This window comes from Rhineura floridana, chromosome 13 (genome assembly GCF_030035675.1).
Source record: "Rhineura floridana isolate rRhiFlo1 chromosome 13, rRhiFlo1.hap2, whole genome shotgun sequence".
Classification (NCBI taxonomy): domain Eukaryota; kingdom Metazoa; phylum Chordata; class Lepidosauria; order Squamata; family Rhineuridae; genus Rhineura; species Rhineura floridana.
In genome coordinates, this window is record NC_084492.1 from 27,227,021 (window position 1) to 27,251,036 (window position 24,016).

Below are 24,016 nucleotides of genomic sequence, written 5' to 3' on the forward strand. Positions count from 1 at the left end.
GCAGCCTTCCCCAACCTAGTGCCCTCCAGGTGTTGTGGACCAACAACTCCCAACAGCTTCAGGCAGCCCAGTCATGCTGCCTGCATGTAATGGGAATTGTAGTACAAACCTGAAGGGACCCAGGCTGGCAAAAGCTGTTGTACAAGGACACAGGGACGGGGGAGTTTTCCTGTTCCACAATTGAAAGTTTGCTTGCAATTGATAGGGTTTCTTGCCAATTCTTTTAGTGGGAGCAGGGGAGGGGTTGTCTCATTAAACCAGTGCTTTCCCTCCAAGATCTAGTGGGCGTCATTGAGTGGGAGAGTATTTGTCAATGGCCCCCTCTGTTTCTTTTCAGGAAGAATTAAATTTCTGACTTTGACATATTTTATCGATTGAAGTGCAGTAGGTGGGAACGCAACTATCTTGCTAAAACAATTTGCAACACATTACTGATGTTAACAGAGTTCTAGGTTCAGCTACTAATTTGTGTGGATCCTATCATCTGCTACAAGTAAGGGTAAAGAACTGGGTATGAGGGCTGCTGTATGCAATAGCCACAAACCATGGCAGTACAAAGGTCTGGCGCTCTCAGCAAAATGGTCAGCAGACCCAGGGCATCGTGTCAGAACAGCGAGATGTGCCCATACATTTAGTCTGAAAGGGGCTTCTTGGTGAATTGACATGGATCAGTTTCTTTATGTTAATGACTAGCATTTGATGTGCCATCACAAAATATACAAATACATATATTCTTCTTAAGTCCTTGTTGGCATGAGGATTTTCTAGATGCATCGAATCCACCATTCTGCAGCCATATCTATGTTATTTGATCAAATTGTTTTAAGTCATCAAATTATTGATGACTTGTTCGCTAGAGAGGTAATTAAATAGTAGTTGTAAATAAATCAGAAGAGTTAGGCTTATGTAATCTCAAGGCCCATATCTGCTAACTGGTGTTAAAATGTCTGCTTGATCCCTTTAATATTAATGAAACAGTATTGTGTCCATTTGTCTTGGAAATGTCATCGTCTATTTGAAATGTTGTGATTGCTGGGGGTAATCATAATATCCAAGGAATCTATTCACTTGACTAGTATTTGCTACTCCAGGTACTGCTGTGCATGTCCTCTGTGGTATTCATTTTCTGTTCTACTTACAGGGTTGCTCATGGTCTGTCATATTTGTAGACCTTGATGCCCACAATCGGAACAGGCAAACTCTTTGTTCATTACTTCCGCGAGAATCAAGGTCTCATGTAAGTCATTTCTGAACATGGAGGGAATGAATTTGGATGTAGTTATTAGCTATATTGCCATTCTTAATATCCTTTTTTATTTTATTTATTCCACAAGGTTTATATGCCACTTAAATATTATATGGTTCACATACAATAGTATAAAATATTCATTTAAAAAGTGATAACAGACATTAAAAATAGACATAATACAGTTATCAAAATATAGATGAAATCAACAGATTTAAAAACAAATGTACATGATAAAATAAAGGTCTGGAGTTGTTGGTTAGGGAATCTGTTGTTTTAAGTGCTGCTGCACAAGGGACATCTTTCTAGATTATTATGCTAGATTTGTATTTCACCACTGGGGAAAGGGTAAAATTCTTTAAGGCTGGAGTAGGCAATAGCTTTTTTCAGACAGCTGAAGTGGTTATCGCATTTTCAGGGTCTGACACTAGAGCTGTGAAGTCTTTGGGAAAAATCCAGGGAAAAATCAAGCAAAAAAAATGATTTTCCCCCAATTTTTTGGAAAAACAAAAAAGGCTTCAGGGGAAAAAATGGAAAAAAACCTAGTTTCCCCCCCAAAATTTTCTGGTTTTTTTCCCAGGCCTTCACATCTCTAACTGACATCCCCTATGGCGTAGGGCAGGAGCTCTTGGCTTCTTTCAGGAACACAGGCTGCACATCCCTCTTCATCTTTCTGTCAGACCAGAGAAGCCCTGCTCATCATGGGGGAAGTAGATAACCCCACCTATTGCTTCCCACCTCTTTGTGTGCAACGTGGACAATGATAGCTGCATTGCACCACTATCAGCTTTCTTCTTTAAGATGTCTGACAATTGATGTTGGCGTCCAAGTGGGAAACTTGAATATCCATTTATCTCCTTCTGCCTTGATCTTTAATCTTGTTGGCTGAAACAGATGACAAAACCAGGTGTTAAGTGGCAACTAGTTGCATGAGAACACAGATGGGGTTGTGGTTTTTAGATGCACATCAGAACGTGCATCCTATTCAAAGTGGATAGACTCAACCCTCAGCCTGATATGCATTTAGATGAGAATCTGTGCATTAGATGTATACTTGTATTTCACAATCCTGCAAGTGACATGCACCCATAAATCTACATATATGCACGATACCCTTATTTGGATTGAAGCAAATGTGTGGCAAATCCTGTATAATGCATTTTTTCTAATGAATATTCGCACAAACCCGTATTCTTTAGGAAGAGAACTGGATGAGTCTATTGTAGAGTATGGAGCATAAAAATCCTGAGAATCACAACTCCTTTTTTATTTTTAACATTGAACTTCTAGTCCTTATCGCCACAGAGATAAGTTTGAAAATGGGAAAGCATAAAGACATAGTTAAAAATAAAATGCAGGCCAAATGTATATGATTTTAAAAAAACACACCACACAACTAAAGCCAGATACCAAGTTGTGTTTTTTCTCTCTTCGAGGACTGACTTCAGCCTCTTGCATTTGAGGGTAATAATTTCAAATCAACAAAATGTACTGAATATTGTTTGGCAGCTCCTGAATTCGTTAAAATTGACATCAGTTACATGCACCTAAAACACGCAGATCAACTTCAGTTCTTCAGCTCATGACCTATTTGCAGCGTGATTTCCAGAGCTGAACGCATTATCCATGCTTATAAGTTGTCTGCATTGTCTCTAAATAGTGTAGGTGGAAGGCACAGCCCTTGCTTGTTTTTCTTCACTCTCTGAGCATTAGATGTCTAAAATTTCAAGTCTGGGACAGACAAAATATGTCACTTGTATCTGGGGTTGATAGTTTACACAAGGACTTTTAGATTATTCTCATGGAGAAGGGCCTGCTATGAGGCCAAGTTAATGGGACATTAGATGCTTTTAATCAAGAATGCTATTTTAGCAGTAGGTACTTTTCATAAGCATCATAGTGTGGTCTGTTTCACTGCCTTGAAAACTAGCAGTCATGACATGATGCCTTTTTCTTCATTCCTGGATCAAGTAGCATTTTCACAAATTAAGCAACCTGTTATTCTTCACTGTTAGCGCTGTATTTGCCTCATTAGAATTAGAATTTAATTTTAGAACATTAAAATAAAAAGGCACAGACAGCTATTTGGTTTACATTTTCTCTCATCCTTAGATGTTTCATATAAAATATGTTTCCCTTGGGAACTTTGATTTCAATGTTGCAATATTTTGTTCAGAAGCATCAGAATACATAGGGATCAGTGATGCAATGAAATTTATTTTCTATTGTGTCTCTTCTGGTTGTGAACTTTAAAGATTTCCTTCCATTATTTCTCTTTGGATTTTGAGTAACTGTCATTCAGTTAGCTTATATTTTCTGCAGCCTTGATTTTAAAACTATTCTCTCTAATTTATTAGTTTTTCTACAAACTTATTTTGTAAAGGAAGCTTCCTTTGGGAGTTTGCTATTTGCACACTCTATATTAGAGTACCAAAATGTGCTAATAGTAATAGACCTCTCTAGAGTTTCAGTACCAAATCACTGTTCTGTCTCACAGATGTAAACAAAGAACAGGGATAAACGTGGTTCTTTAGTTATTATATTTTTTCTTTAAATGATTGAATGGGAATAGTTTCAGGGTTTGGGACAGTCTGTGCAGTCTGTTGTAGCTTAAGTAGAAACAGTTGGCCCAATCTGGTTCTGAAAGGATCCAGGCCAAACCTTGTTTTCTGCTCCAAAGAGTGCACAGAATTCCCATGCAAAGAGTTTCAACTTTAGAGTCAAGGCAGTTCCATTCACACATTATCATTCTCTGCAGCAAGCAGCTCCTGACACTGAAGTGTGAGAGGAAGCCTGCAGTCATCAGAATTCTGTGTGCATTTTGGAACACTGAAGGAACTTTGGAATAGAGTTTGTTAATATGGGGGGCTTTATGCATAGATATAAAAACGGGTGGGGGACCTCCAGCCCATAAGTCACATTTGGCCCATAAGGCCGTTTTCCCCAAAACGGGGTGCCTTCCCTACACCTGACATCATGTGTGATGTCAAGAGTAGGGCAGGTAGAGATGTAGCTACGTTGGCTGTTCACGCAGCTGATCTCCGCTGAAAACAGGGTTGAATTCAGCTGATGCACAGAGAGTTCAGTCCTCCTCGGTCGTTGTCTCCTCCATCCCTGCAGGCCAACTTTGACAGTTGGTGAGAACAACCCACTTTACAATCTGATGTCATGACATCAGATGATTGACAGGTAGGTAGCCCCACCCACCTGTTTCAAATTTGGCCAGTGGGGGTGAGGGAGATAATGATGTGGCCAGCTGGGCCAAAGTAGTGCCCCACCGTTGTATTAAAAGCACAGATAAACATTCCCATTGCCTAGATTCCTGTTTCATGGTTCTTTATCATCCATTATTTAGAAAACATTTTTCTCTCCGCCAGAACACTGATGCTGCTCTCCTGCCCTGTATAAGCTACCCTGCATTTGCTGTGGATGATGAAGCTTTGTATAGTCAAACTATTGATAAGGTGGTTAGAAAGCTAAAAGGAAAATATGGCTTTAAACGGTTTTTGAGAGATGGCTATAGAACTGCATTGGAGGACAAAAATCGCCATTATTATAAGCCAGCAGAAATTAAGGTAATGTGCCTGTTCATGTGATATAAAAGGACTGGCTTGTGTGTGTGCCTAGTATTTGGTATGTGTTTATGTATAGGATTTATTCCTTTTTTGTTGTTGATGTGTTTGTCATGATTACCGGGCAAGAGAATTCCAGGTTTGCCCACGCTGAATAATTTTTACTCTATTAATTACCTTGACTCTGAATGTCAGATTATAATTTCCAATTACCTCAATTGTACTGATGTGGTAGTGCATGCCTGAGTGCAGATTACATCAGTACTACCCATATGATCTATTTTTGTTTTAATAGAAGATGACAGCAGCATTTTTGTAGACTAGGTTAAAAAAATCTCATCTTAAATCACTCTTGATCAGATTGCTTTGCTGATTCCTCCATTCCCACAGTCTGGAATTCCTACATGTGAGGTGATTGTTTTTAAAAAAATCTTTGTGCAGGGATGAGGAGCCTCAGGCCCAGGAGGTGTTCTTTTAATCCCTGCAAGGTCTTCCAAAACTGAGAGAAACTTCTGCTGCTTCATTCTGTGAAGGGAATAGGGAGGAGCCAGCAAATCATATGAACCATTAGCTCTGGCACTTCTTCACAGTCTATTTTTAGTGAAGGAGGTTGTTGTAGTAGCTTTGGATGTGGAGTGATGAAAGTGCTGCATCAGCATTTTACTCCCTGATTTATTTGTTTAGAGGTAAATGTGCTTACATTTGAAACCCAATGTATAGTTTGTTTCCCCTAACAAACAGCCAAGTTATTTATCATTTTATTTAATTTCACAGCTGACTACAGGCTGGAGTGTATTAATAACCAAATTTCTATGTGCTTCTGAGTATTAATGTTTGCTATTAAAGGCTGTGTGAATAGAGTTCCCATTTTTCCTTCAGATGCCTTTGTTTTTGACTTTTTGAATTTATATGAAAATTTTGTTGCTGAGGATAAAAAATATGTGATACATTTTGTGCATAAAATTATGCTACAACACTTTGAAAGAACTAAATCTGTTTTGAAGCAAGATGCACTTTCTTTTTTTCCTTTTTCAAATAAGTTGTTTGCGCTTAAAATATTGATTTTTTTCATGTGTGATTTGTCTTTGATTTCTGTGAATAAACTGCTGCATGCCTCTTAAATTTTCCTCTTTTTAAAATTTTAGCTCTTTGATGGGATTGAATGCGAATTTCCACTCTTTTTTATTTTCATGATGATTGATGGTAAGTATGACTTTGTGTTCTTATTCTGTCAGAGGATGAGTCTTTGAATGCAGCAATAAAATGTTTTTAGCAATCCAGGAGGAAAAGATGTAATCTCCTTATGCCGAGATTTTCAGTGACAATTCTGCCACCTAAGTAAAATGCATGGAATGATTTCAGTAGAATAAACTGATTTTATGTTATGACTGTTATATCCGAGTGTGCAGTACTCATTTGTACACAGTAGTCATTTATTTACAGCTGCGAAGAGTGTCCTTAGATTTATGTATGGACTGGAAATTCTCAAAAAGTTCTGTTCTGTCCCATCACCGCAAATATTTCTATTGTCTTGTGGCTATGTTGTTTCTGCACCTGGCAAAGGCCTTTGCCAAACTTTTTAGGTAGTATTGTTAACTTGCTGACTCTTTTAAACTGCTTTTGTGATTTTGTGGCCTTTTAGATCAATAGCAGCAGCAGTAGCATATATATTAATTGTTTTGTTTTAATTTTTGTAAACTGTTTTCATTTCTTGGGAACAGTATTGAAGGGTGGTATAAAAATACCTGTGGTAGATAAATATCATTCATTAGTTGGCCTAATTTGGAAGAAAATCCAGTGCAGGAATACCGGTCTCCTTCCTAAAAGAGCTTCTGTATTGGTTTTGATAAACAACATCCCAAAACAATTAACTTATTTTATATATTAAAATATTTGTGTCATGACTTCTTTTCAAAAGAAATCCAGGATGGCTAGCAAAAGTTATCTGTCTGTACAGTGCTTTCTTGGTAAAAAGTGAGATGCCAGTACTCAATCCTTGACAAAAGTGCTGTGGATGCTGTGGCACCCATCACACACAAAAAGCCATAAATATGTGTGTGTGGCAATATTGGAAAAACTATTCTTAAAAATAATTAAAAGCAAGTGAAAATCACAATCCAAAACCTCCGGTAGTGGGGGGCAGGGGGAGGGTGTAATAGCAAGCCTTTCAGCAATCAAATTATTAACTCCACACATGACTTCTTAAAGAGACATGTTTCCACTCCGTGTTGAAAACTAAGTTATGAAGAAGCCAAGTGAGTATCTCTAGAAAGGGCATTGCTGTGGCACAGGAGCCACAAATGCAAAAGACTTGTCTCTTTTATCCACCTGCAAAACTCCATAGTGAATGAGGAGGCATGAAACAGAACCTTTGATGTTGACCTGAGCCTGGGATAGGAGTAGGTATGAGAGGATGCAGTTCTTTAAAATGCAGATGTGGATCGGATCTCTCCAGTGAAATGAACAAGGAAACGCATGCACACAAGAGATACTCATGTGCCTCTAGATCTGGGTATGTCTAAATGTGGAGTGGGTAATCTGTGGCCCTCCAGATGTCACTGGACTACAGTTCCCATCATCCCCGACCATTTGCCATGCCGGCTGGGGCTGATTGAAGTTGTAGTCCAGCAACATCTGGAGGGCCACTAGTTAGCCATCCTTGCTGTAAATGTTTATCAGCTGGTATCAAGTACTAAGAATGTCCTCATTATTTGCTATAGATGTACAAATTAATTGGGTATCCCTAAACTGATTGATTTCCCACCCATCCCCTCTGATTTTCCCCAAACCTGTCTCCTCTTATTAGAATATTAGTGAAATGTATGGCTACATTTTAACTGGTTTGCATACACTCACAGTATATTTCACCACTTCTGGTCAGCTGAATTGTTTGGCAGTGCACATGTCAAGTCCTATCACAAACCAAATGGTTTGGTTGTTTTGCGATAAGTTGTATGTATATAAACAATTGGCTGTAAAAATGAGCCCAGGGTAGGGAGAGACTGAAAAAATTATTCCATGGCTCCTATAAAGAAGACACACGAGCAGCCTTGATGGATGAGAACAAATGTCCATATAGTCCAGCATGCTGGTTCGAGCAATGGTAAGCCAGCTATCTCCAAAAAGCTCACAAGCAGGAAGTGAAGGCACCAGCCCTCCTTGGGTCTTTATCACCAGCAACTGATGTTTAGTTGGTATACTCCCTCTGAACATGGAGTCTCTCTCTAGCTTCCATGCATAGTTGTTGTTAGTAGACCACACATTTGTCTAATCCCTTTTTAAAAGTCACCCAAGCTAAATCTTCTAGAAGTCAGTTATTGTTTGAAATATTTTCTTTTCTCTTAACTGACAAAATATTTTATTCCTGGCAGTCAATTTCACTTGGAGACTCTAAACGTTTTTGTATTGTTTGAGAGGATGAAACATTTTTTGCTATCTGGGTTTTCTGTACCATTCATAATTTTATAAAACACTTATCATGTCCCATTTTCTGAGATTAAACAGTTAAATTAAAATTATATTATAAAAGAATACCGGTCTGCAAGTTCCTTACAAAGTCTGATTTCCTCTTAGTGGTGAGTTTGTGGGATTTTCTTTGTATTTATCATGCATATGTCTCTCTTGGGGCTCTTTGCCCTCAATCCGTGATGTTAAGAAATGAGCAAATGATCACAACTCTTCATTTGGAATTTCTTCAGCACAACAGCATACATTCATTTTCTCCTAAAAGTTGATAGAGAATAGAGTTTTCAGATCAGGGCTGTAGCTCAGTCGTAGAGCATATGCTTTGCATGCAGAAGGTCCCAGGTTCAAGCTCCAGGTAGAGTATGGAAAAAATGAAACCTTGGACAGCCATTGCAAGTCATTATCCCCTACCTGCCAGGGGAAATTATTTTCAGCCAAGGGATGCTAAAGTCATGGATATCAATGAAGACCATGCTAGATGGACCAATGGTCTGATGATCCAAGGCAGCTGCCTGTGTTCCTGAGGATGGCCCTTTTCTACACAGCACTGAGTAGAATGCAGCGTACCAGTTTTTGTTTTCTTTTAATTAAAATTGGTAAAATTAGCCTCCTAATCATGTAACAAGATTCGCAGCTGTTAATGGAAGAAAGGGTTCTGATATCTTCAGCTTCAAAACTGTTAATAAAATGAGTTCTCCATGGGGCTGTAGCTCAGTGGCAGAGAGTGCATTCTTTGCCTGCGAAAGGTCCCAGGTTTGATCCCCTGAATCTCCGGGTATGGCTGGGATAGATTTCCTAACTGAAACATATGTTCCTGTTTGGCCTATAGTGAACATTCATGTTCAATATTCATGTAACATTGGAAATACACAAGGAGAATTCCTGACAAAAATCTTGTAAAAACTAGTATGTAAATAGCACATTTTGAGTAATTCAAGTGCCTTACATGCATGCTCTTATTAATATTTACAAAAACTCTGTAAGATAGGTGAGCATGGTTGCCCCCATGTTGCATATGGGAAGCTGGCTAAGATGATGATAAGCCAAAGGCCTCCCAGTGAGTTAATGGTTTAAATGGGATTTGAACTAGGTCTTCCTGGCTCAGAGTTCACACTTCTAGCCATTGTACTAGAAAAACATTTTAAAATGTAGCCTTCCATAACAACAATCTATTCAAATAGGCATTTGCATGCTGGATAAATTACTGAAGGGAAGAAAATAAAAGATCAGGGAAGACAATGAATTTGAGTCCTCTGGATAGAAACAGAACATAATCCATTATCTATTGCACCCTACGTACAGGTAGTAATGACTGTAGTGAGATTTCATTTTTTTAAATAGAAAACTACAGCATATCAATTGTGTATTTGACCTTTGCAATCCACCCTATGCCACACTCCATATCTGACTTCACTGAATTATTTATTTACTAATTTTTATTAGAATTTTTATCCCACCCTTCAGCAGAAAAAGAAAAAGGTTAGCACAACAGCTTACAAATTGCTATAAGCAAGACAGTCCCTGCTGTCAAGCATACAATCAACAAAGACACAACACAAAAGGAAAATTGATGGGGAGGGAGGAGGAAATAAGCAAACTCAGGTACACATTCTTGGATACAAGTTCTTTGAATGACCAGATGGGGTAGGAGAGTTCAAAACGAGGAGGAGCAAAACGTTGCTGGTCTCTCAGCTGCACCGATGGAGTAGCCCCGCATCCCTTCTCTTCTCACCTCTATATACAACCTGATGTGATGTAATGGCTGCTTAAAAAGATTTGCCTTAGATTTGTTGATGACCACAAGCTTAAATCTCATGGAGGATCAGTCTGTCAATGGCTAATAGCTATGATAAATGGAACCTCCATATACAGAGACAGTATGTCCCTGAACACCAGAGGTTGTTGACAAACGAAAGTGAAGATATCACCTTTCTATCCTGCTTGTTGATGTTTAGAGCTATCTGGCTGCCCATGCCAGAAACAGAATTCTAGATTAGATGGATCTTCTGGTCTGATTGAGAAAGACTATGCTTTTGTATCCACTATCAGGGTTTTCATTTATGGAGGCAGGTCCTAAGGCCACAGTACTGTAAAAACTGATGAGAATAACAACTGGTGAATATAACTTGAGCTGAAACCTCATCTAGTTTGAAAGAAATATTTGTTTGCTTTGCAGACGTGGTTTTAAAGGCAATACAAAATCTGAAATGGTAAATGGAATTACTAGGAAAGAGTAATGAAACTGGAAGGAGGAAATGGAACTGACTGAAAAGTGTGAATTACAGACAAATGTCACTAAAAGAAAATCCACACAGGTCATGGCCCAACACTGTGATCATGGGAGCATGCAGGAAGTCAATTTGTCACTGCATTACCCCCTACCTGCCAGGGAAAATTATTTTCGGCCAAGGAATGCTAAAGTAGCAGATATCAATGCAACACATAAAAAATTGAGTTTGTGGACTTTTATGGTGGTGGATTGGAGAAGAACATGCAATGGGAACAGATCCGCATGAGTCATTGGGATTGTTGGAGCACTGGGGAGTTGGGGATGCATGATCTCTCCCCTCATTCCCTTCTCTCATGTGGTGACTCCATCCTATTGATCTTTGCAGCAAACGTTTGTTTTACTTTTTTTCCTGCACTGGCAAAATATGGTTTGTCTGGATCACCAGCATTTGATCCTGGTTTTCAAGCAAGCACAAAACACTTTATGTTCACATGTAACCCTAAACCATGGTTTAGCATTTCATGCATGAGTCTTAGGGTTGCATGTTTCCTTTTGCTCCTCTGGTGTTGCCATGAAAAGGAGATCAGAAGCATCTGCTTCCATTTTCAACTAACCATAGTTGGTTATGTCTGAACTGAGACGAACCACTTACTTTTAACTACAGCTTGTTCAAACCAGCTAACTTCAAATAGTGGCTAAGGATCTTGGTTTGTTCAGATAGTTTACATTAACTGCAGTTCTTGCTTCATACATATCACCAGAATGAGTTTAGCCAAAATTAGAAGCAAATGCTTCCAGTCACCTTGAGGAGATGAGAGGAGGTAGTGTCCACAAAGTCAAGCCTCATGCATGTAGCTCTAATCGTGGTTTAGCATTAGGTGTGAACTTGACCATGGTTTGAATGAAATGGAAAATTATGGCTTGCAAGGTGGAAATAACTAATTGAGTAAGTCAGGAGGCTCCACATGAGCCCCAGGCCCCTAATGCTAGTTCACATCTGAATAACCCCACTGTTGCTCGCAAGAGCAATTCAGAAAGGGCCCTCATTTCCATCAGTGTATGTCAAAATATCTGAAATTATGCTTATTATAAGCAGTAAGTGTACATGTAGAGGGGGAGTTTTTATGTTAATTATTACTGGAATTGCTTTTAGGAGTCTTCAGAGGTAACACTGAGCAAGTGAAAGAATATCAGCAGCTTCTGGATCCATTGCTACAGCAATCAGTAGAAGGTATTGTACACTGGTGTCACTGGAAATGTCTGAACTTTTGAAAATGTAGATGATGGGCAGGCAGTCCCATATCTGGAACTGTAGCAAGTGCAGTTCAAATCCTAGGGAATAGATTTGTACTCAGCTATGCAAGAGCTCCAGGCCAAGTGTGAACATAAAACTTAATGAATTTCTCCAGTAAAATATGGCTTATCATAAAATGGGGTTCATTAACTGGTGAAAAAAATGTGGTTAGATTAAATATTAGTTTTGCATCGGAATCATTTCCTACATCCACTCCAGTTATTTATAGTCAGTTGTGTGAGAGACCTTATAGCTAGTAATTGGAGAAGTTTAATCTGGTTATCTGGGTTGTTGCTATTTTAAACATGGAAAATCTTTCATATATATGTATATGTGTATAGATATGGGTAGCCATGAATGTAATATTCTGGTTACAATTTGGTACGTCAGAGGATGCAGAGACCACATATTAAATTAGCCATGGGAATAGGTGTTTGCTTCCTCTTCTCTACACGTTTGTTTCTCCTCTCTGCTGGTATCTGTTCCCTCTTCTAGGCTTTTCCAAGCCTGAAATTGTGTACAGGCAGTTCCTGTTCCTTCATCCATTTCCTGAAATCTGGAAGAGGCACATGGGATACCAGTTCAGTATTTTTTGCAGCTCACAGAAGAGCAGTGATTGTCTTCTCTAGACTGCAGAGTGCTCCACGTTGTTATCTCAACCTCTTCCTCCAACTTACAACAATTGGCTAAGGATGCCTTTGTGTTGCTTCTTCCCATTTCTTGTTCTTAAAGGGCCTTTGGATTAATTTTAAAAGGATTGCACGGAACAGATAGAAATGTTTACAGTCTCTTTGGTCTGACTCAGATGCAACACTGAAATATAGGTCACCCTTATAAGAACAAGCCACAGCAAGCCTCAGGTTCACACAGTCTCTCTTGCCTCCTCCTCATCTGGCACAGCTGTGAAAGAGTTTGGAAGCTTTTACATCCAGTTTTGATTGCTGCGTTGTTTGAACCTGACAAACTGTGGTTTGCTGAAACAAGCCACCTTCAGTTCATGGGTTATAAAGCTAGGCTTGTTTCAATAAGCCATAGTTAAGATTAACCATAGTTTAGGGTTTGGTGTAACACTAAACTATGGTTAATTGAAAGCTTCCATTCAATCTCATCCTCATGGTCATGGCAGAAGAGGAAAGGAGAGAGGGAATGTAAACCCAGGGGGAAGCACATTCCTATAACACTAATCTAAGAGTAGCCAACATGGTGCACTACAGATATTTTGGACTAGAACTCCCATTATCCCTGATATTTGGCCTTGCTAGCTGAGGCTGATTGGAGCTTTAGCCAGACAACACCTGGAAAGTGCCATGCTGGTAATCCCTGCACTAATTCACGGTTTGATATTGTGTCTAAATGTAGGTAGTGGCTTTCTCCAGTTTTAGCAGAACAGTTACATCCCATTACAATCCAAAGTACTTTTTCATACAAAACCATGATATATATAAGACCTGATATTTAAAAATGACCATTTATGTCCTATTGTCTGCTCTTATCTCTTAACAAATTTGTAATTCATTCATATCTTGTCCCTCTGCTTCTTCGTTAGCTCATTCTAAGTAATTAAAATGAAAAAGTGAATTGTACTCCCTCTCCCCCCCCCCCCGGTTCATGTTGGCTTGTCTTTAACTTTTAAAATCCTTATGGATGTTCTCTAAAATATAGAAGATTTATCATTTAATGAACAAAAAGTTTGCTTATAATATCATTCATAGCACCCATATCAACACAGCATTTAACGGTCATTGGGTTTTTATGTGATAATATTTTATTTAATTAAATACACATGTGCACACTATATAACCAATACTCTGCTAAAAAATGTTGAAGTGCAATAAATGAGGGCAAAACTATGGGGAAAAACTCCCTGTTTTAAAAGATGAAAAGTCTCAACAACAATATTTTTATTGCGATCAACCAACCATTAAAGAATATACATGTGTATAAATACACAATCACATCAAAAGAGCACAGGTGAAGATTATGAGCTGCCAGTCACTGAGTGTCTAAAAGATATTACTACATTCTGAAATACTGCTACCTGTTTATTGGCCCCTCCAAAGAAATACTCAGAAGAGTCTCTGAGGATCGACCGGGAAACTGCCTCATAAGGAGGCAGATAATACTTTCTCTAACCTTTGGGGCGAAGGTGGTTTGACTTCATCTTCCGTCTCCAACTGACGGTTCTGACCAGGGAAGCTGGGCAATGCTTGGCTGGGAAACATCTGATGTGTAAGATTGATTCTTGTGGCGGCAGCAGTGACAATCTGAGCTGTAAGATTGATTCTTGTGGCGGCAGCGGTGGCAGGGGTCAGGAGCTGAGGGGGCTGAGCTGTCCAAAATGGGGGCTTGGGTGCCCTGTGAGTCATCCCGCTATCTGCCCTCTGCCCAGGTTCCCAGTCCAAGTTCTCATCTTGTTTTGCCGTCCTCTTATCTGCCCCCTCCCTGCTTGGCTCATGACACACAGAAGTTCTAGGTTGCCAGTAGATGTAATGCCATAAACTTAATCTTGCTGCTTCTGTATAAAGTAGGGGTGTTTGTGTGTGTGTGTGCATTTGAAGTACATTTGGGGAAGTTGGGGGAACTTGAACCACACACCCCGACCTGCATATCTCCCCCTACTTATTTTTAAAGGCATTTCCTTCTCTGTGGTTTACTTCTAATCTCAGAATATTAACTGGGAGAAAAACAGCTTTGAAACAGGGAGGTTTAGATGGGGAAAGAATGGTAGGTAATTGGAGACATCTCGTTTGGCCTTACCAAGAAGGTACCAACAGGTAGACTGTTTTCTCCATTTTGTCCCTCGTTCTCTCAGCAAAACTTAAGTGACACCTTTAAATACCACATCTGAGAATTAAAATATATAGCCTTAGGAGTGTTTTCAGCTAAGTCCTACTCTGAGTAGACCCGTTGGAATTCATGAACCTAAGTTAGCCATGTCTATTAACTTTAGTGGGTCTACTCTTAGTAGGACTACCATAGAATGTAACTCATAATCCATAGCTAGTTAGTGTATTTCCTTTTGGTGACAAATAAATAGATCACTGTGACTAAAAACATTTGTGCATATAACCAATCACCTTCTTATTTCTACCCAAGATTTAGGTTCATTTTCATTTTGGCCTGAAGTTTTCATACTCCTTTACCAATAGCAGTTGTACATATTTTCTGTTCTGTAGCACCAAATCAACAATAGCACCTCTAAAGAAAGGCAGGTTGTTGTTTTCTATCTGTCAAAAAGTACTATTTTTTTTCAGAACCAATATATAGGCATTGCATCTGTTCAGTCAAGAAACAAGACATAAATAAACTAGAGCTCAGGACACCAGTTTGTGTTCTGATCTGGCTGTGTAGTTAGGGAATGATAACTAAAAATGACAACAAGCTTTTGTTTCATTTGGGTTGCTCATGGGGGATAGTTTTTTCCTACTTTGTAATAATGTAATTTTATATGTCTTTAGCTACGTATTTTAAAACTTCACAGGCTTTCCTGTTGTACCCAAGTATTATTATGTGCCTGCTGACTTCGTTGAACTGGAAAAGAAAAATCCTGGCAGTCAGAAACGATTTCCTAGCAACCATGGGCGAGATGGGAAGTTCTTTCTGTGGGGACAGTCTCTTTATATCATTGCAAAACTTCTTGGTAAGTAGATACTAGCAAAAGCAGAGGAAATTTGAGTTTCCTCAGATTTGAAATATCCCCCCCCCCACACACACAGTTGTCTTGTATGGCTTTGTGAATTTTGCAGGGTGTGTGAAGGAGGTGCTTATCACATACATGTGTCAATCAAGGCCAGTTCTGATGCAACATTTTGGCCCACTGAAGATATTATGTCCTTGAGTTGATAAATTATACAGCCACAAGAGTGGCTGTATACTATAGCTAGCATGGATTTTTCATATTTTGCCATGTTAAATTGAAAATACCCCCATGCCATTCTGCTGTTTTCCATAAGCTCATTTCAAAACAAAATCTTACAAAAGGTATCGCGCTAAACTCAAAAACACTTGCTTAACTCTTATGTTTTCATGGTGATACACAAAACACTCAGAGAAAATCCAGAGTTGAAAGTCTAAAACAGGAGGAAAAAAATCTAGACTTCCATTGAACTGTTTTCTGTCAGCGGTCTCATAATTTATTGAAATTAATTAAAAATCAGCCATGTTCACAAAATACATGTAATCCTATTACTGACTTTGCCCCATTCTCTGACCCTCATCATCTGCAGTATAAAAGTCAAAAATTGATTTTTAATCAATTTAAGAAATGTAACATTGGAGTCTATGATAAGTGCAGGCATGCTCAGTAAGAACCAACTGTCAGTGTTTTGAAAGCCAGACTAACAGTTGTTTGGCCACACCCACACCAGACATTTATTCCACTTTAAACAGTCATGGCTTCCCCCAAAGAATCCTGAGAAGTGTAGTTCGTAAAGGGTGCTGAGAGTTGTTAGAAGATTCCTATTCCCCTGACAGTGGCCAGAGTGTTTTAACTGTCAGACCCTCTTCCCAGAGAATTTTGGTGATTTTAGCTCTGTCTCCCCTGCCCTCCCCCCTCCTCCCCATTGTCAGTTTCACCTATCCTAATCATGATTGCAGGGGAGTAAATCCCATTGAACTCAATAAGCATGCAAATGATCAATCCATTCTCTGCAAACTTGCACAGGATCACACTTCTTAACTCCCAGATCAAAAAGCAGAAAAATTCACTAATAGGCAAAAAACCCTTGCAGTTTGAAAACATACCTATAGCCAATATATATTTCTATCAAACTTTTAGACGTGAAGAAATTGGCAGCTATAGTGAATGCACCAGGGGGGCAGGAGACCTAACCGCCTCTCTGAGATATTGTACTGCCCTACAATTTAAAAAAAATGCAAACTCAATTTGGGTTAGTCTTGATTTTTTTTTTGTTTGAAGATGGGCTTCCTGTTGTTTAGCTTGATCTATTTTATTTAAACGCATTGCTTTTTATTCTTGCATACACTAAAATAATCATGGTGACAAATGATTTGTTATCAAGAGACAAATGGTAAAATGGTGATTTGCTTTCAGTTGACGGTTTAGTAAGTGTTAAAGATATCGACCCAGTGAAGCGTTACATACCTCCCCAAGATCAACGGAATGTTAGCATGAGATACTCAAATCAGGTATGAGCATGTTTAATAAGCTGGCTCTGTTTTGTGTTTTGTTTTTTAAATAGTATTGTGGTGAGGGCTGCCAGTTCTTGACACACTGCATCAATTGTAATATTGATTAGTCCATGCTGGGATCTCTTCTGTATGGAACAGATATAGAATGAATTAATAAAATAAGTAATAGGTGATTGCAATGTATGTTATTGGAATGATCCTTGTTTGACTGTCAAATAGGACAAAATTGCGCTTGATAGCCTGACCCCAGCATAAGGCAGCTAATAAGACAACAGACCCACTGCACCATTGTTCCCCAACTTGGAGCCCTACACATGTTTTGGATTTCAATTTGCATTATGATCATTGATAATATGGGATGGGGCTGCTGGAAGTTGTAGTCCAAAACATTTGGAGGACACCAGAGTGGGGAAGGCTGTACTGTACATTTGGATTGCTGATGCAATTGCTTCGGCTATCCCGGGTGGCTTTCTAAAATAAGAATAATCTCAACTGCATATGGCCAAGGAATAACTGGTGAAATTAAGATATCCACCAGTATTAGAAGATTCAAGCTTTAGGGTTTAAGCACCTAACAAGTGTCTGTTTTAGTTTTCTTTTTCAGAAGACGGGTTTGTTAAGAACTAGGACAGTGCAATGCACCCCCTATTCAGTTTGGACTTGATTCGGCAATCCGGATTCAGGCTCCGGTTCAGGATTTGACTGAATCAGTTGCACAGCCCTATTAAGAACTATATATAAAAGCACAATTAAAACATATGAAGTTGACTGATGACTGCATGGGTCAGTGCACTAAATGAGCTCATTCCATCATCAAAGAAAATGCTGTGCAGATATTCATTTTGAGTGGCTTCTTAAACTTTCTGGTTGCCCAGCCACATTATTTCTAATACTATCGTAAGTCCTCCTGAGCAGAGGAGGCTATAACTTCAGATAATAAATGGCAAGGTGAGGTGGTGTTATAGTCACTTTGAACTTCATGGACCTTCCTGTAGCAGTGTGTTTTCTCCTCTTCCGTTTGGAAAAAATGCCCATGCACTTTAATTTTTCAGGGGAGTATTCTTTTCTTCCTCCCCTTTTTTTGATTGAGATTGCAGTATCAGCCAGGACTTCAGAAAAGCTTTCTTGAAGAAGTGGCTCTCTCCTTTCTTCAAATGATGTAGTAACACACTAAGGGTCAGATCAGATGACCAAGTCCACCTAGTGTATCTGGCTTTCCCTTTATGCCTGTGTTGGGAGGGAACCTTATCAATATGGCCGGTGTGCAAACCACATGATTTGGGCCTACACATAGGTTATATTGATTGTTCTGTTTATTAATTAATAATGTTTTATATCTCTTAATATACATAATCCCTAAGATGTTAATATCAACATGTACTCATCACAAAATAAAACAATAGTGAAATGATTAATACACATTATAAAAACAGTACAGTGGGGCAAAACTGCATTATCCAGGGAGAGCTTGCATATTTGCATGTTCCCTCCCCAGTGTGGTTATACAGGGATGTTGGAGATGGACTTGGGGACACCAGGTGGGTAGGGAAGGCAGATGTGCACTTGATCTCCTCCAGATGAGCTAAATTGGGGGAGAAGTACAGTAATACCTTAGTTAACCAAGTACATGCGTTCCTGGACATTACTTCTTTAACAGAAACTTTGCTAGCAGAGGTAGGAATAACATGGAATGAATAGGGAGAGGTTCCCACACCACAAAAAAGAAGAGCAGTTCCACATATTTCAGCAAACTTTTTATTCAAAATTAACAATACGCATCTCTGAAATGAAACAACCAGGTCAGGTAAGCCTTGCATACAGATCACTTGAAGGCTTATTCCAAAATGCATCCAGGGGTGCCTGCCTTGCCTTTTTTCTTTTATCATGTAGCATCTTGCTCTAGCAGTCTAAAGCTTCGAGCGGAGTTCTCCTCCCTGTACACTTGAGCAGGCAGGCAAGGGACAGCCACCGCCACCACCCTGTGCGTGCTCTCTCTCTCTCTCTCTTTCTCCCTCCCTCCCTCCCTCCCCTACACTTGAGGAGATGTGTCTGCAGTGTCTGCAATAAACAGTGCTTCCAGGGCACCAGAAGCACTGCTTACTGCAGAGGTACTTGCACCACCTGCCAAGGAGCGCCATTTCGGCCATGTGTGAGAGAGCTGGCTGCATCAGCTGCAGTCCAGTATGCAAGGAGCCACATTTGGATCATGTCAGAGTGTACACCCCCTGTACCCAAAAAAGACTTTGTTAAAAGGAGCTTCTTTCCTGGAGGATTTGTTAATGTAGGTATTGCTATATTGTCCAGTTCTTCCTTGGATGGAAAGAAGCAAAGCCACCCACCTCTCCCATTTTAATTCTGTTCAGATATAGTTCACTGTGAACACATCAATATGTTGTGATATCTCTGGATCCCTTCTCATGTTTTAATAGTTTTAGTTATACTATTATAGGGGAAATTGGATCAAATTTAGGGCATGTAAAATGTATCCACATCTTGGCTTTTCATTCAGTTGTGGTCAATTCTGATTTTTGTTTCCTTTGTTCCTGACTTTAATACCATGCATCTTTCATTGTTTTGACATCCTTAGCTCTTGTTGTTTTATTATATTTCAAATTTTTAGATTTACTGACATGCTTTATCTGAACATTTGCTGATAGCATTTCATCTATATTAGCTAATTTATGCATAGTCAGTGTACAGCTGAAAGTTGCAGATGCTCCTGTCTGTGTTTGCTTTGAAGTGTTAAGAAACTGGCCAAAAATGGAATCTGAAACTAGAACACAACACACTTCACCTAATTATGTCTTCAGAAACCAAGCGCCACTTCACTTCTTAAAAGTGCCTTTTCCTCTACAAAATGTACAAATTAAACCATCTCATTTTGTTCAAAAGCAAATTAAAAAATCCATTTAGTCATCTCAATGTATATAGCATTAGATAGGCTTGTGGAAGCAAAATCAATCAGCCCAAATTTAACACTTTTTAAAAAAGCAATCCCATTCATTAATGGGGTTCATTGAAGTTATTCTCATTAGTAATAAAACAATTTAATCAAACCCAAGGTTTGTTGTATCACAGTCATTACAAAAGTCCTTTTCTAGTAATTGGCACCTTTTTATATAGGCAGTTATCTTGGAACCAGATCTATCAAAAGGCAGGTTTTTATGCCACCAAAAGCTGGAATTCAAGCATGACAGACTCTATGCAGGAAAATGCCAGTCTACATTTAACAGGGTTGCAATACCATGGAAAAAGAATAATGTGGTATCTGCTATTGCCCCGTATAGTCCTTCTGACACCTCTCTCTTAGAATGACTCAGGTCTCCACAGGGAACTGGACAAGGATTTCACACTTATTTCATTGAATATATATTAATACCCTGCCTCATAAAAAGAAAACCTTTCAAGGTGACTTACAATTGTAAAAACACTAAACACTAAAGCAGCAAAACAGAAAAAATAACCCACCATCAAATGGGGCAACAGAGCAGTAAAAAACTCTGGCATGAAAACTACTAAAGACAGTGGACTGGATTCTGAGTTGCCCTTCCACAAATGTATTTTCTATTTCAGTCCAGTGGAGACTCTGGTGGAAGGGAGAAGAAGGCATTTTGTGCCAGTTCTGCTTTCCCCTGTGCCACCTCCCACCCTGTTCTAGAGGGTCTCCTAAATTCTGAATCCAAGCCAATAAAAGCAGCAGGCTGATCTCCAGCACACATTGGGATGGTTCACTTCTGAAGGTTTAGCATCATGTGATTATGCTTTGGACTTGCACACTTCCTCCTCCACTGAATTAGTTACTCCCTGGATTATAGTGAACCACAGTCTGCCGTTATATCCAAATGAGCAAACAATAATTTTCACTTGCCCTCCAAGCCAGTACTGTAAACCAACTTCAGACTGTGCTTTGCCTTCTCTGTAGCTAAGAGAAGCAAGATAAATCATGTAATATAAGCATATGCAGAGATATTTTTTGTAATGTATTTATTGAGTAGAACCCTGCTTTCCTTGGTGCAAAATTAAGGTTACCTTGGAACACAGCTTGGGTGTTCTGACCATACAGTATGTGAACATGCCTTTTTGAGCTCCTACAGGTTTGCTTGAGGTTGGGTGGCCATTCCATTTGTGCAGTATATCTACTAGGAGTGCATCGTGGTACTATATCACCATAAAAACAAAGAAGGCACATGTTGATTTGTTCCTTCCAGCCAGCACCGTAAAAACCTTTATTCAAGCATTTTTCCTTCAGTTATAAACCAGACAGAATTGCAATCCAATAAATAAGTCATAAAAAGTTCCTTTCCTTGCCTTCACAATGGATTCATCAAGCATTTATTAAATGTTCATTTGCATTTAACCTTGCTTTACAACCTGAGCTGCCGTCTTTGTTTCTCTACATCTGATGCTGCCAAATATTTGACTCATTACGGTGGTAAAGGTAGAATAGGTAGGTAGGTAGATACTTTATTGCAGAGTTAGCCATAGGCCATGTGCAAGATACAAACAAGAATAAAATACAAGGTAAGTACATATATAAAATTTACAGAGCATGACATAACAAATCATATGGAGCTTGGCTGGGCATTTGTCCTTTCGGCAAAGGACTCTCTCAGTTTGAAAGCTGCAACTGCAAAATTAGCGGCCGCAATGGTTACAAAGTTGGAATCATCGGATAAAAGCGCATATATCATTTCTCTGTCAGAACAAGGTCTTAAGAGATTTAAAATGGGAGAAAGAAATTTCTGTCTGGGGTCGTCGAAGAGTGGACAGTAAAGTAAGTAATGAACGATCCCTTCAGTGTCCTTGCAGCCATATATACACTGGCGCTGGATTACTGGAATACCCAGAAACCGTCCCTCAAGATAGGTCGTGGGCATGGTTTGAAAGCGGAGAGCTGTAAAGGCTCTCCTAATGAGGGGTCTGTCTATGGCTACTAAATAATTTGACATGTAATGGTTGAGTTTGATGGAAGGATACCATCTGGAAAAGGCAGCCGACTCAATGGATGCTCGATCCTGAGCTGCATCATGGTTAAAGATCCAGTTCCGAAGAGCGGTGTTACTTAGCTCCACTAGCTTAGCAGGGGAGAGGTCGTATTTGGAAAAAATGGACAGCCACTCTGTGGCAGCTCCAACAGACTGCATTTGCTCTTGCCAACACTGCTTGGCCAAAGAGGCGCCGTCCATGACATTAAGACAAAGCCAGAATCTTAATAATGCAAGATCTATGCGTGCTTGTATTGAAGGCAGACTCAGTTCTGCTCTGAGGTGGGCTGCCGGGGTCCCCTGGGGGAGGCCCAGCAATTGTCTCAAAAAATGTTCTGAATTGATTCAAGTTTAGTTCTGGCCATGTTTCCCCAAAGTTCAACTCCATATAGGATTTTGGGGAGTATTTTTGCTTTAAATATTTTAATCAGCGGGGGGATAATTTGCCCCCCGCGTGTGAAAAAGAACTTTTTAGCTGAACCTAGAGCTCGGGACCCGGCTAGAGCCGCTGCCGTAAAGGTAGAAGATAGTTCTGTATATTTAGGATTGATCAAATCCCTCAGCAGCCTGGTTTATTTATTTAAACCTGGGATATAGAACCTGTGGCCCTCCAGATGTTGTGGAACTCTCATCAGAATTAGCCATTATGGCAAGTTGTCAGGGGTGATGGGAGTTTTCCTTAGGTGGTCCGACATCACGTGGGATATAGTGCCATCTAGCGTCTGAAGGCAAGAATGGATCGAAGTCAAGACCTGGGGCATCAAGCCCCCCCACCCCAGTTCATTCTTGCCTTCTTCTTTAGCATAGCTAAGTTTGGGATTTAGTGTGAGCGTCTGTGATTTCCTCTCGTTCCCTACCTCCCTCACCTTTCGTGTTGTCTGGGACGTTTTTTTGGGGGGGTTATTTTATTTTTTGGATCATTTGCTTCCCCCCTTTAGTCCCTTCGTTGGCACAATAACTCATGTGGGCCATATCTGTAATCTAGTCAGTGGCATCTGGTTATTATTCATTGTTCTGAACACAGAGAATTTTAAGGGGAATGTTAACAGTGGGTATGATGCTGATAGGTGACTTGCAACATTTTTAGTTTAGAGAACTTGTGGCCCTTCAGATATTGCTGGACTTCAATTCCCATCATCCCTGACTATTGGCTGTGCTGCCTGCTGCTAATGGGAATTTGAGTCCAACAATATCTGAAGGGCCACAAGTTCTCTAAACTAAAAATGTTGCAAGTCACCTATCAGCATCATACCCATACATCTGGAGAGCCACAGGTTCCCCATCCTGCATGATAGGAAGTTGATATGAATCTCATTTGGCTACTGGCTGACAGTGTGAAGAAGGCATTTGCGCTGTGACATCTGGTTGATCCATGGGCATGGGGGGGGCAGTGGTGTGATCATCACTTCTTCTGTCGCAATTCCAAAGGAGGTATTAGTGATGAGATGTTATGTTTCTTCTGACAATTTTGCTTGTCAACACTTGCTGGTTCAGCACTCCTGGACTAGGCAGAGGCTCTGGCCTTGATAACTAAGAGCCAGCTGTGATTCCCCTAACAGGATTGGTGGGGGGAGTTGTTACTCCTGAACTGGTATGATTGGACAGGCTTCTGTAAGCTGCCCCCCCCAAGTGGCTAAGATCAGTAAGGCCAGATTTGAATCAGTCTCTGTCTGACATCAGTCTGCTGGCTTGGAACAGACTGGATTCCAATGTCATTATTTATTTATTTATTTATTAAATATATATCCTGCTTTTCCTCCTAAAGGAGCCCTTGGCTTACCATGATTAATTGGGGGCCCACATAAATTCCAGATGGCTTTCTTGTGGTGTATCTCAACCTTTCCTTCCTTCCTGCAGTCCTGCATCCATCCATTGGCATAAGTATGCCTAATCCATTTTTTTAAAAAAGTAATATTCATGTTTAAAGGGCTGCCATCTCCAGATAATCTGATTTTTCATTGCCTTTCTCTTTTGAAGGAGCAAACAAGAGGTACTTTTGCTTCTTGCTTAATAACAGAAGCAGTATTCCAGTTGTATGCACCAAAGTGAGTTGCTTTCAGTATCTCCCCCACA

General features: G+C 39.7%; 1 protein-coding gene across 6 annotated transcripts in view; it reads left to right on the forward strand.

Annotated features, from left to right (window-relative positions):
• PHKB (phosphorylase kinase regulatory subunit beta) overlaps positions 1 to 24,016 on the forward strand; it is a 154,655-nt gene that overhangs the window by 78,441 nt on the left and 52,198 nt on the right. For all 6 annotated transcript variants that reach the window (XM_061594575.1, XM_061594576.1, XM_061594572.1 and 3 more), the window contains 6 exons: positions 1,142 to 1,237; positions 4,624 to 4,821; positions 5,964 to 6,021; positions 11,667 to 11,744; positions 15,289 to 15,447; positions 16,861 to 16,955. In XM_061594575.1, the coding sequence (XP_061450559.1) occupies positions 1,142 to 1,237; positions 4,624 to 4,821; positions 5,964 to 6,021; positions 11,667 to 11,744; positions 15,289 to 15,447; positions 16,861 to 16,955 (684 nt within the window). The remainder of the gene's footprint in view (positions 1 to 1,141; positions 1,238 to 4,623; positions 4,822 to 5,963; positions 6,022 to 11,666; positions 11,745 to 15,288; positions 15,448 to 16,860; positions 16,956 to 24,016) is intronic.